The sequence below is a fragment of the Anser cygnoides genome, chromosome 2 (assembly GCF_040182565.1).
Source record: "Anser cygnoides isolate HZ-2024a breed goose chromosome 2, Taihu_goose_T2T_genome, whole genome shotgun sequence".
Lineage (NCBI taxonomy): Eukaryota > Metazoa > Chordata > Aves > Anseriformes > Anatidae > Anser > Anser cygnoides.
In genome coordinates, this window is record NC_089874.1 from 95,601,908 (window position 1) to 95,616,103 (window position 14,196).

Genomic DNA, 14,196 nt, shown 5'->3' on the forward strand with positions numbered 1-14,196 from the left:
CCACTCTTCATTCCCCAATGATTTGATGTGACCAGGACTAGCTGAAGGAACCACCCTCCCTGGCCAAACCCTTGGAAGTACTCTCTTGGGAACTCCCCAGTAAGTCCTTGGTCACTGACCATGGATCTTCAGCCCAGAGCCCCTTTTGTTCCTGACCAAGTCCTGAGGAAACTGCATGCTCCTCCTCCCAGGGGGGTGGGCTGGGCTCACTCTGCTGTTGAAGGACAGACCTTGTGAGCTGATCAGGTGCCATGTGGGATTTATAAGGTCACAGAAGTCATTTCACTACAAAACCAGTTTGGGGAATGTGATTCTTTTGGGCCAGACCTGCGCTTTCATAGACCACAACTACTACGATCATCTGTGCTGCTTCCAAGATCTTTAACTGACATATCAGGATAATTTGTCATTTGGCCTTCTAGCCTTGACCAAAAGAAAGCATCTGAAAGGCTGAACAATCTTCTCTCGCTTGCTCGCTCGCTCTCTCTTTCTCTCTCTCTCTCTTAATTTTTTTTTTTTTTTTTTTATGAGCATCTCTTTGGTCTTCAAGAGCTTTTATATAACTAGCATTTTTTTTACATCCACCAGAGGGTTTTCTACGAGAAACCTTTCCAAGGTGCCACCTTTTTAGCAGGACTTCCTCAGATCCAAGAATTCCTTTTCTGTGATCAGGTCCACTGTGACAGTTGGCAGGAAATTAAGGATTTCAAACAATAGTGAAGTCTTCAATGTGATGGAGTAGAACATTTGGTATCAGAAACAATTGGCCATAAAAATGCTAATAATATGTAGACTTGAGCAAAAATTACATATCTAATCCTTTATATATATATATTCCAGTTTAATGTATACTTTTTTCTTTTTTTTTTCCTCTCTCCAAGGGAGAGGGGTGGGAAATAGGGAGGAAAGAGTTTATACCATCTTCACTTCAGAGAACTGTTGCTCAGACACCTTTTGCCTTGAATGAGTTTTATTTTATTTAACTGTGGAGGCATAAAATTTGGGGTCAATCAAGTTTCTGAAGGAAGAGAATTCCAAATTAAGAATGTTCAGTTTTCTTTTTGCCTGAGAAAGGCTTTTAACGCTTCTGTACTGTCAACTATAAAATATGGAGCAAAAGGGTGGTAACATTTAATATACTGGAGCTGAAACTAAAACCTGGACAATGAAGCATGAAATGAAGTATGCTTGATATCACAGAGAAACAGAATTAACAAATAGGTAAGACAGAGAAAGTATGTAAAAGAACAATCCTTATGAATAAAAGGATGCTAGGATGATTGTATCTTGAAGAGGACAAAATTAAAGATGGAATGCATTTATGAAGAAATAGGTTACAGCATGTATAATCATCAGAACACTTAAGGATGTATCATAAAAATCTCTTTCCACATCTGAAATATTTCAAAAATGATACATGACTGGATTGCATGAAGAATATTGAGTGTTTTAATGATGTAGGAATTTAAAGTATTATAAATCAATTAAAAATTACATTCATTACACTGTACTGTTTGACAGTGTTATATACTTGCTTCCTTTAAAGGAAGGATGCTCTTCTGTTTCCAGTGACAAGCTTTTCTTAAGGAGAAACCATAACAACAAGAGAAACATAAAGAGGTTCTATAACCTTGTAATCACACATGTCATACACAATGTACTATTTTCCCTCTTTATGGCAGAAATGCTCAGAAATAATATATAGTAGATGCTTCAAATTATGTTTTCTGTAACAGAAGTTAATTCTAAAGTAAGTATTCCCTGAAAGAGAAACAGAGAAAACATTTTTACATGTCTATCATTTGTCCTTAGAGGACACAAAACAAATATGTTTTTTAAAGCTTGACACTGGTATTATTCTGTGTGGCCTCCGGCTATATGCTTTTTCCAGTTTGTAGAATTGAAGGGATAAGAAAACAGCTTTGCATTAAGAGGAACACATTGTACAGGTTAATCATAACCATGCAGAAATCAAAATGCTGCCAACAAAATAATGGCGTACTAGTGCCAAGGGAGTCACCAGGATGACTGTGAGAGAAGCTGTGGGATAATAACAACTCCTTTTCATGTGGGGAAGTATTTCAGGCATGTGCTTCTAAATTAATTATTGATGTGGCTGAAACAGAAGTTTTTACTACTGTCGACAATAGCAAATACTCGTAAAAATTTAATTGGCTAAAAGTTAATTTCAGTGTTCCTCAATCACGAAATGCATTAATTGCAAAGAGATTTTTTTTTTTAAACATGTTTAAATTTTAAAAGGAAATAAAGCAGAAAACCGGAATCAGGCAGGGGAATTTAACAAATGTAAAAATGTAGACAGAACTGAGAGTCATTACTTAGTCAATATTGTATCAATTAACCAAATTAACCATAGTCCCTGCTGAGAACTAAGTAGAATAGCATAATTTCCTGGTTTGTCTGACTCATTCACATCTTACATTAAGTGTGTACATTAGTGTATACAAATCAGAAAAACTAAAAGGCAGTGCCATGTAAAATGTGGAAGAATTAAACAAAATAGTGGTTGTAAGAATTTAAAATGTTCTAAGCCCATTAAATAATAAATTAATCATATGTTCTACTGGTGACACTTGCTATTTCAGAAGGACGGGGGCTAGTCTGTTTCCAAATACAAGCTTTCCATAGTTTGCCATAGGAACATTACAAAATCCTTTGCATATATTGCAAACAAATAACATCCTAAGCCATTAGTAGAAGTACTTATGAATGTTTAGTTTAACTAATTAAAAAGTAACAATAAAAGAAATAAGGAAAATGATCATGAAAAAGTACTTTCTGGCATCAGCTTGAGCCATAGCTGCAGCACTAGTCTTTTTAGGTAATACTGGCAGTGAGATTTTAATTCAGCATTGTTGAACAGCATAGTATAGACATATTTACATAACTGAAATGGAAAACAACATATATCATTGTGGGGCAAAGCCTGCGACAGATTTTCTCTTCACTTATTGAGCTTATATTTTTAGCCCTGAGCATGTAATGTCTCTATACCTCTGAGAAGCTGTTGAAAAGAATCTGTTCAGAAGGGACAACATAAAAGATAACGTGCAATTTTATCACTTGAGTCAGGACAGCCTTTAGCTCCCTAGAATATAGGGACTTGTTGGTAACCCAGAAGAAGCTCATATATTTGTTATGCCTGCCGAGTGCCTGGGCACAGCAATAAACTCACTGAAACGCCAGCTGTAACCTGAGAAAGCCACCTGCCTACCAAATTCCTCGTACTAACACTGTTGGGAAGCTTCCTTTGACACTGGTAGGGAAACCATGGAGGAGCACTAAGAGAAAGTGTTCACAACACCATTAGATTCACTGTATGTTTCATATTTTCTCTTTCTTGATGGCAGTGAGACTGAAACACTTCAGTGAGCAATATTGCTGGCATACAACCACATCTAATGTTTTGTCTCCACTGTTTATTAGAGCATCCAATGAAAAAAATTGTAAAATTTAATTATTTTAATATTAAAAGATATATATAAGGGATGTTTCTTAAAAGCTAACAACCCCATCATTTTCTTACTGTCTTTCCTCTGCTAAAGAGGAAATGAAAAATATTATTAATTGGTAAGGCCCAGTTCTTAGCTCTGAGCCATAATTGTTCATGAAAAAAACTGTTTGGCTTTAACTGTACAGGAAATTGTCCTAAGTACATTTCAGCTATAAGGTTTACATAGATGAAGACACCACTCTGTAATGCCGTATTGCTTTGTGACAACTGTGGTCATCTAACAGCTGCCACAAAGTTCCTTCTCATTGTAGCTTAAATTAATATTGATTACTGTAATGTACCACAGTAAATTTGCCCAAAGTACTCAGTCATACACGGGTGCAAGTCTCTTTGACTTTCATCCTACTATTGGACACTTGCACAAATATTCATTTGAAAGACTTAAAAAAAAATTCAAAGGACAATAAACTTTTGTTGGTGTAGTTTTCCCAGTATTAATAACACAGTATCACTCTAACTGTATATTATCAATAAGATGAACTCTTGAAAATGAACTACATACAATGTGAAGCCTGGATTTTTTGGAAGCAATTTTTTCTGTGGTTCTTATGACAAAGCCACAATACGTAGCCAACAGCAAAAGCATTAGGCTGTATGTGTTACTGCTTAACTGAGGCTGGATTTCTTATTAAAAGTCTACTGAAGGGACTTATTTGTACAGAAGCTCAAGATTTGGTCTGAAAAGGCTGCTTCATGGGTTAATGTATTCACCTATAAATAAAAGCAGTGACAGCTCTCCTGTCAGTACATGCTGATGGACGGTTCCTTTTTCCACCATTACAGCCTTGTGAATGTGGGAAAATTAATTTAAGTGGTAGTTAATTTCTAATGAATTCCATTCAAGCGGTTAATATGGTCCCTTGATGTTATGGTAACCTTCATGGATCATTGCATTATGTAAATAAATTCTACTTTATGCTGGTTTATTAAAAAAAGGGAAGATTGGTGAGTCCAGCCAAATCTTCACATATACAAACATGCACAAAATTTCTTAAGAAATCACTAAAATAGACTGTTTAAGAGGATTAGACTTGATTCCTACATAGCATATCATTCCCCTTTATAGGACACCCATTCTTTATATAATTTTGACAGGATCATCTATTATTTGCAGCACAGAATAGGAAGACTTTTGGAAAGGAGACCCTCACCACTCAGAATTGTATTAGAAATGCAGCTTGTGTGTCCTTGAGGGACCCTCCAGCCCCTTAGATCAGCTGTTTTGCACAGGCATGAGTCACTGAACAGGTTTCATGCATCCCAGCTCCCACCTTGTCCCCTCTTTTGGGGACAGACCTCTGGTAGGGTGTGCTCTGCAGGGAACATATACATGGCATCTTACTCTTCCTGCTCATGTCACTTGGCTTCTTCCCACTTACTTCAGTGGTGTTTAGGTCAGCCTTTTATTGGCCTTATTACTGGAATCTAAAAATCTTTTTAAAAATAACAAATATCGTGCAATACTTATTTTGAAGTAGTAATACATTTCAGTATTCAAATCCATGTATATTTTTGAAAGGTAGTGGTTTTACTCTCTCATACATCCTACTTGACGGATATAAAAGCCTCTGTATGAGCACAGAGATTTCTACGGTTGTGTAATCTGAGTGGCTAAGAAAAGCCTGGGTGTGCCAAAAAAGCAAACTTCCATTGAGAGGAGAAGCTAGTGGTGTGTCCCTTATAACCTAGCAAAGTGGGAGGCTCATTGAAATGCATGGACAAGGTAGCAAGAGGAAACCAGCATGGGGGGGAAGTGGGAATATCCTATAGGAAGAATAACACCATGCACGAACTGAAGGAAAGTAGGCTGCTGGCTATTTGTAGGAGAAAAACCTGTGCATAAAAGTATCTCAAGGAAAGATGCTGAGGAACCAGTGTAAGCTGGCCCATGAGCTGTTCAAAGGCAATCCTAAAATATATAGGGTGAGGTGTGTTTCCTAGAAGCACAGAGGCAGCTATTCATCTGTCATATTGCCAAAGCCTGAAATATTTGGGAGGACAGAATTATATAAAATATTTCAGGAAAGATTAACTCAAAAGACATATGGTGTAGTCAATAATGTCTAAGAACATATGAGAGGAAATGCTTGTAGGCAGAGGCAATATCTTTTATTAGACAATTGAAACAGTTGGAAAAAAATCTGGTAAGCTTTGGGCATACGTGAAAATAACTTGTATACCCAAAAGCTTTTCTATTTTTTCTAACAATATCAGTGATCTAATAAAACATATTACCTCTCCTTACAAACCTTATCTCACAAATTCAGAAGTTACACAAAAGGTCTATTAGGGTGAAGAGAGAAGCAGGAAGTCTGTTTCATGAGAAAAGACTAAAATGACTTTAGCTGAGGAAAACAAAGATTGAGAAAGGACATGATTGCTACCTAGAAAGAAATATCAAGAAGGTAAATTCCACAGGAACAGAAGTGCTATTTAACATAAAAGATACTGCTGGCATAAATATAAATAAGTCCTGAATAAATTTATAGGTGGAGTTGGAAGATTAGGAAAAGGAGGGCAATTCTACAACATCTTTCAAAGAATGGTGTTAGTAAAAGAAACTTAATTTTCAATGCAAAACGCAATGAATGTATTTAAATATTTTTATTAGGTAGCTGACAGAGTATCAGGAATCGCAATTTATCTATACATTGCCTTTATGGGCAGTGACTTTTTTCCAGTGGTCCCTTCTCTCACCCAGCTGGCCTAGAGCTGCTTGTTACCATACACTCATAGGCAGCATCTTGGAAAGGGACTGGAGGCACTGCAAATGCTTAAGGAGGCTCCAGATATTGAACTTCTGAGAGCCCTTAAGTGACCTCCACCTTGGCCCCTGCTGCCACCGCTCTCTGACCTACCACTCAAGTCGTGTGCAGTCTTTGAGCAACGCTTAGCACCCGACTGTGCTATCACTGAGAACCTTCATGGGGGCTGCTTTTAGTTCCGCTCTTTACTTTTTCAAGCAGTATCATGGGATGCAGCCAAAGCTTACAGTGTGGAGGTGTTGTGCAACATACCTAGAGGCCAGAAAGGTTCTTCCACCACAATCTCCTTGTGTTCTGGGCTTGGGATAGATGAGCAGCTAAATGGGCTTATTTTCCCTCCTGCCCCCTCTTTGCACATCATGCATGCCACAAATCTCAAGTTCCTTAAAAAACAAACTCTCTTTACTATGTGTTCAAGGCAATGAGATGGGTGATGAGACAGCCCTCTGTTTGTGCGTTGAGTGGATGATGCTGAGGATGTACACTGAGTGCAGAGGGCACAATGTGAAGTTGTGTGAGACATCAAAGCTGGCTGAATAGCAACAGACACCCTGGATGGGCTGGAGGAACCAGCCCACCTGTGCATGAGAATAAGCCAGACAAGTCTAGACACTGAAGAGTTTCTGGGTTTTGTCTGAGCAATGAAAGCATCTGGTAGTTGTCCATTATGCATGCAGTGGGGATGCTCAAGGGAACAAGATGCAAGAGCAAAACCCAATGATACAAGCTGGCAAAGGACATGAGATGTCCTATGTTTCAAAACGTCAAAGAAAACCTAATGTGTGTGGATGAACAACTGCTTGAGCAACAGGTGTCGAAAAGTAAGTACAAATGGGGAACCATCATAAAATTTAAATTTCTTTCACTGTGGTTTCAGAAGTATCAGGACAAATGATAGATATCTTGTGTTTTTATCAGTGATCTGGGACTGATACAGATCAAGCAATGATAAATGCGGGGTAATAAAAATCAGCAAAGAGGTAACAATGATAGGAGAGTCACAGGGAAAAATGTATGCTGCTCAACACAATGAACCTACACAAAACAATTTTATTCTGTTACATTCAAGTGCAAAGTTGTACACGTAGCAACCAGGTGTTGCAGCCATACCTGCACAATGGAGAATTGCTTGAGGAACAGTGTGAACTCTTTACTGGTCGTAGAAAAATGACCACAAACCTGAACCCTTAATGGAAAGCTGTAGCATTAATGTGACCTTCAGAAGATGGAAGTAGAAGAACGGTGTGTGGAAAATTCAGGAGCATTTTAACCTCAGTGTTCAGCAATACACTGGTTGATTCTGCATACAGTTCCTGTAGCTTTATATGAAAAAAAAAGGGGGGGGGGAGGTAGAGAAAATAGAAATATGCAAAGGCTAGAAAAAATATTTTATAGTAAGAATTTAAGATGATTGATCTCATTACCTTACCAAAAGACACAAGGCTGCCTTGAATTAAGCACTTTAACAGTGAAAGGCACAAAACTCAGTAACCATAAAGGAAACCAAAACAGCTCACCAGCGAAGTGACAGTGTCTTGGAGCAGACTCTTAGATGCATGACAGGCTGCAGCCCTGTGTTTTTTGACCTTATGTGTTTACCTCTCTTAGGATAGAATTCTTCATCCTCCAGACTGAGTCCCGGATTATTGCTTTGTATTTACTGTCTTGTCGTTCCTTTAAACATATCATATAAGTTCCCTTTTCATGACTCTGCAACTGGAGATTAGGATGAATGTCCAGACAACTTTCTTGAAACCAACATATCATTTAATATCAGAATGAGCATTCAAAGCAAAAATAAACTACTTGGCACACAATCTACATACAGTAGGTTTTATCTAAACCTTGAACTTCCTATGAAAGTGGCCAATTCTAGATATCACAGACACTTCTTTTATAAAGAAAATGTTTCCCACTTTATAACGAAGTTTTCCTTCATGATAAATCCCTTTTTACACCCTGAGACTGCTTGTTCCTGGCCTTTTCCTCATTTGGGCATAGTCCGTTACCAATCTTTAATCATTTACAACAGAGAAGCCTGTATTATTTCCTGCATGTTTCTTTGCTTATTTTCAGCCACTAAAGGAAACCAATATATTTTTAGATCAACAACTCCACAAAGTGCTGAGTTCACTTTTTTTTTTCTTTTTGCACAATGTGGTATATAAAAACATGTGCCTCCTTGAAAAACAATGTTCTCTTTCAATTCTGTATTCACATTTACAGACAACAGAGTTCAAAGTCTGATGCCCAAGCTTCTCAGTGAAATGTGAGTTTTCCATTTCTGGAGGCTGGTGGATAACTCTAGTAAGTGACAGCTTCATCTTGGGTACCAATATTCTCTCCATAACCATTTTCATCATTTTTAGATCAGGTTCAATGTCTTCACTGTGATGAATCTCTTATAAAGATTGCTGCCTCCACTATGAGTGGGATATGGAGCAATAAACTGCTACAGTTTATCTCCCAGAGGTATAAAAGTAAAACAATACCACGTACCTAAATAAACTGGGCTGAAAGTGTGACAGTTCAATAGCAGCTTCTTGGGCAGTTCAGCTATTCTAACACGTAGAAGAATTCTGTCCTGGAGAGTAGGAGAGACTGGACAGATGAGGGCTTGACCCCTCCTGTTTTGTGAAGTAAACCATCCCAGCAAGTCAGAAAGATCCAGCCCGTTCTCAGACTTTTGGACTACCATGTTCAGCCCACCATTTAAGCTACTGGTACAGATTCAGAGCTCTAAATGAATAATCTGATGAGCTGTGACGGAATGCACACAAGTATTTAAATGGATAACCAGCCTTATTAACATGAACGGGACAACAGTGTCCTTAATTTATACCTTAAAAGTCATGTGATAGTTTTCATCAATACATATAATATGCATATACCTTGTTGACTCAGAACCTTAGAGTATGGTGATGCTGCAGATATATGTAAACTACCTTTGGTAATGAAGCCTATCTAGTATCAGATGCGTGGAACGCACTGAAACTACAGGAAGACCCTGGCACTACACAGAAGACATTCTGAAGTATCTCCAGTGGTGCTGCAGTGTCCATTTGCATTGTTAAACAAATATGAGAAAGCAGCCTGCTTCTCACTTCCTTTTTCCTTGTTCAAGAGTACTTATTTTTTATTTTTCTTGTAAAATCAAAATTCCAACTTTTAATTTTCCTTTGCACAGTCACACTCATGGATATTATCGACAGATGAGTCATCTACTTCATCCCTCTACAAATGAAAGCTTCCAATTGTTAATACTTCACAAAGCCATTAGCAATTGTTCTTAAGGTTTGCGTTTTCTTGCGCTTATTTTTATCTTTCTGATTATGTACACGGTATGATAAAATAATTGGAAAAGCTACAAGGTGTATACAGAACCAATAAAATAAAACAGCTGTTATGAAACTGACTTTGGTGATGTCAGAATCTGGAAAAGTCACCTGTCAGTCAGCTAACCTCTGCGTGCACCTCCTGGATCCAAGCAGTTGTAGCTCCCCCAGTAGCACCATTTCCAAACATTTCTCCCTCACCTGTCATTATTGAAGAGCTGTTGTCCTGAATTCAACAACCAACGCAGTAATTCCCATACGTGCAATCATAAAGTCTGACAGTCGTTAATATACATGAGTTCTAAGATTTATCCTCCAGTTGACCTAAATACATATCCACCTGTTGCATACTGGGAATGTGACAGTCTCATTCCCTGAAACAGTTTGGAGGAATTAAGCAAGTTCGGTCACTCACAACTGCAAATTATTTTCATAACTGTACAATGGAGACAATCACAGGAGACATCAGTTGTCACACTCCTACTCCACTGCAGGGATTTAAAGAAGAATGAAGAATTGCTGGAAGGGGTAACCTAGACACAAAATCAGCAGAAAACTAGAGGCTGAAACTGTAATTGGAGCCTGAGTCTTATTTCATTTTTTAGTGTAAGGACTCTTCTTCCTGTGTTATTGGGTCCTATTTTCCCCCTAAACCATTTTACATTCTAGCTGCGCTCTCCTTACCTTTGCTCTACCTTTCATCTTCTGCCCTCACAACATCTTGTAAAAAGGACGAAATAAAAAAGAAAAATCATACATTTATGGAACTAACATTGATGGGTTTTTTAGTTTTACAGGACTAAATTTACGGTCTGGGTAACTTAAGTAGCAGTTGTATACCCTAACCTTTGAAAAAAAACCTATTAAGTAACACGACATCCAGAAAGTCTGTAATGAAAGATGTAAACCCTCACCTACCAACAACTAGGCTAATGACTGACATTATTTCAGCATCTCATAAATAAATTAGGTAAATAAACCTAAAATAAACGTGCACCACAAGTTCACCTTCATGATGTCACATAAATTACAGGAAGCTATGAAATCTGATTTTATTTTTTTAGAATACCTCTGTAACAATTTGTGGACATTAACAAAACAAAAAAGGTTCTTAGAAGCAGGAGACTCGGTATTCCCATTTAACAGATGGAGAAATAGAGACAAAGGCAAAACTACTTTTCCAAGATAATACAGTAAGTCAATGGCAGAACACAATTACAATTCTGAGCCTTCTGTTTTCTAATCCTATAATCCTCTTTCCAAAATCTATTAGCACTACCGATGTTTCTACATGACGTTTCAGTGATGACCACGAATACTCCCTTCTTTTGAACACTCCACCCCAAGGTATCACAAGCTAATAGTTCAGATGATGACACATGAGTAATCTACAGCCGTGTTAAACATCTGAATTCATATTACTTCAAATCTTAAACTTCTGACTAGAAGCACTAAATTTAATGGCTTTAATTGTAACATGATTTTTCCTAATTATAAGTTGTTGAAATAGCCTGCTCAATCTGTATTGTATACAAACTTGAACTAAAGCCTTGGGCTAACAGGGAAAATGAAAGCATAGTAATTTGTGCCCCTCTCCCCTGTACAGTAAGCCATCTGTAAATTTCATTCCCTGTTGCGGAGAATTAGACCAGATTTAACAGATACCAGCCTGACCCGAGTAAAGCTGCCCCTGAATGCCACGTGCCACTACCTTCTGATTCTAGCTGGAGAGCGATTGCTGCTCCATGCCCTGCCAGCTCGTACTTGCAGGTCTCTCTCTTCACCATCTGATGTTGCCCTTGGCAAGCAAGCCCCAGAGTGAACCCCAGCACACTTTGTCTTGTACCAGAGTGCGAGCCTTTTTTCTGACAGAATCATGGGGCTGGATCAACTGTTTGGGAGGCAGTAAGTACAGCTGATAATTACTTTTGCTAAAAAAAACAACCTGCAGACCCTCACCTCATTTGATGGCCAACTCATTCATGGTAAGTCCTTGCACATTCCCCATGACTTTCCAGTAAAGCAGGTGGACCTCACCACTGGGTTTTCTGAACATATGCACACTCTTTACCTTAATGGTGTATTAATAACTGCACTCACCAGGTGTCACAGAGGTTTACAGCATGCAGGCTTTTCTGCCAAAACAAAATATACAGCATGCACCTAAACTAAAAGGTACTACTGACTCTAAGGTGGGAATCGGAGCTTTTAAAATCTCCAGTTGCTTAGACTGCCTAGCTGGCAAAGTGCATTAAAGCAAGGGTAAAACTTTCCCAGGAAATTTATTTATAAAGTAGGAGCTCTTATTTGTGAGCGTGTAAACTTCAGCCATGCTTTGTGAGGTACATCAAGTTTTCAACTACTTCAAGGTTCTTTGGTTCTGAGTAGGCTTCCAAGTTTTGAGTCAGCCTGTGTCTCTGGTTAGATGACGCTAGCCATTTTTCTCCCCCTTCATTGCCGTGAATTTCCTCGATGTCTCCTGAGATGGATGTCTATGTTAACTAACCTGTTCCTCTCCTTCCAAATCCACATTTCCTGTAGTGAGACGTGAATGAAAAGACAAAGTGCTCAGACACATAGGGACCAGTCAATAACCATTGCCTCTGGGTTATTTAGCCACAACTTTCCAGCTTCTCATTGCCTGCCAAGAACCTAGTAAAAATGAAAAGGTATAATTATAGAAGTTAGTAGAATTTTCAAGTCGTGGAATTTTAAGAGGGCAGAAAAGTCCTTCTAGTCATCATACTGTTTGAGCAACCTCAAATACAGATTGTGCTCAATCAACTTCACCTCTTCTAAGTTTGGGACACTATCTCACAGTGCTCTGACAATCTTGTAGCAGTAACCTACTTGTCCAAAAGCATAGTTTGGTATCTTGTGCTGAGAACTTGCGGTTCACAGGAAGATCAAACACCCCTGCTTCAAGCACAATGATGTTCAGAAGCACTAGGAACACACTTGGGGATTGCAGCAATTATGGCTGTCTAAATTTTCACCCGCTGCTACACAGATCCAGCAGTTTGCATTCAACAGCATGCTCAGCCGTATGACCTTTGAGGCATTTATGTTCCTAGTCATTCTCCCCAAACTCTGCTGGAGAGCTGTTTCAAGGGATACACAAAAAGCTGTACTAAAATAATTCTAGGGCCTCATTGGCATTTGTCAGCGAGCCTAAATCTTTACAGAAACTTCGGACAAATTAGCTGGAAGCTGAAATTACTCTTTTCATGTTTGTTGCAGATATCCACAAAAATCAGTTTACAAACTCTAGTCATAAGGCAGTAATTCCTAGCTACCACAGCTACCGCCTTTTTGTGTTAAGGGTCAGGAAACCTTTTACTAGTAGAATAGCAGGTACACCACAACCATCAGAGGGGACTTCTCAGAAGAATGAACACACTGAGAACACTTCAACATATACCATATAGGCAATATATTATTAAATTATGACATTAGATGCTCTAACTTAAAAATTTCTAGATTGCCTCATATTACACTGATAAAATGCCATCATCTCTTGTTAAAACCCATAATGTTAAGCAAGGGTTGGTTATACTGGCATTATTGAAGCTACGTAAGGTTATCCGTGCTGTAACTCAACAGTGAAAAGAATTTTTTACCTTACATACGAACTAACCCAAAAGCTGGCACACCATCTTTTGATGTAACATATTTAATATCATTTCCCACTTCAGGGCTTAGCTAAGTTAGAGGGTATTGTCTCTGTTACCACAGTTTTCAACATCACAGTTTTCTTTCACGGAATATTCACAGTATGTTGTAATAATGCACTATCAGCCATGTTTATTTTCATTTTGCTTTAATTAAGCACAGATGCATCCAAGTCAGAAGCTTTAGCTTCACTCTTACTAACTTAAGAGTAAACTAATTGGTTGTAAGGCATTAAGGCTAAATAACCAAGAGATCCTGAAAGTCGTGGCTTTGAGTTCTCAGCATCCACAGTTTGAAACAAAGGTAAGGCAGTGACCGCCACGAACTTGATTCACTCTACTTTTAGAATTAAGATCCAGCACTGTCACCTACAGCACTTTCTGACTTGGGTCCCTAGCTGCCAGAAGTCAACAGGCAGCCAGTGAACCGGCAGCGATCCCAGTGACACGGCTGTACACACTCGGATTCACAGACCTTACACAGAAACACCACGTTTATTTCTTTCCTCTCAGGAGCTCCACGGAAAAGCCCTTTTGGGCAACCGCTCCGACGGGCGGCGACCGCGGCGCTACAGCTTCCGTTGCTTGTGCCGGGGGTTGGTCTTGCAGCAAACGTAGAGCCGGCCCCTGCGGCGAACAATGAAGCAGTCCTTACAGCGCCTTCTGAGCGTCGTCTTCGTCTTCAGCCCGGCGAAGAGCTGCAGGAGGCCGGGCAGCGGCGGGCCGGCGGGCAGGGCCGGGGAGGCGGCCGCCCCTTTCCACAGCGGCGAGGCCCCGGCGGCCGATGGGGGCCCCCCCGCCGCCCGCCACCGCGGCGCCAGCGAGCTGAAGGGCGAGCGGCCCAGCGAGCGGAGCGGCCCGGCGGCGGCTCTAGCCAGGAGGGACAGCAT

General features: G+C 39.4%; 1 protein-coding gene across 1 annotated transcript; it reads right to left on the reverse strand.

Annotated features, from left to right (window-relative positions):
• Positions 1–13,438: 13,438 nt before the first annotated feature.
• MRPL36 (mitochondrial ribosomal protein L36) lies at positions 13,439–14,196 on the reverse strand. Its single transcript, XM_048046056.2, has one exon. The coding sequence runs from the start codon at positions 14,194–14,196 to the stop codon at positions 13,876–13,878; it is 321 nt and encodes a 106-aa protein (XP_047902013.2). The 3' UTR covers positions 13,439–13,875.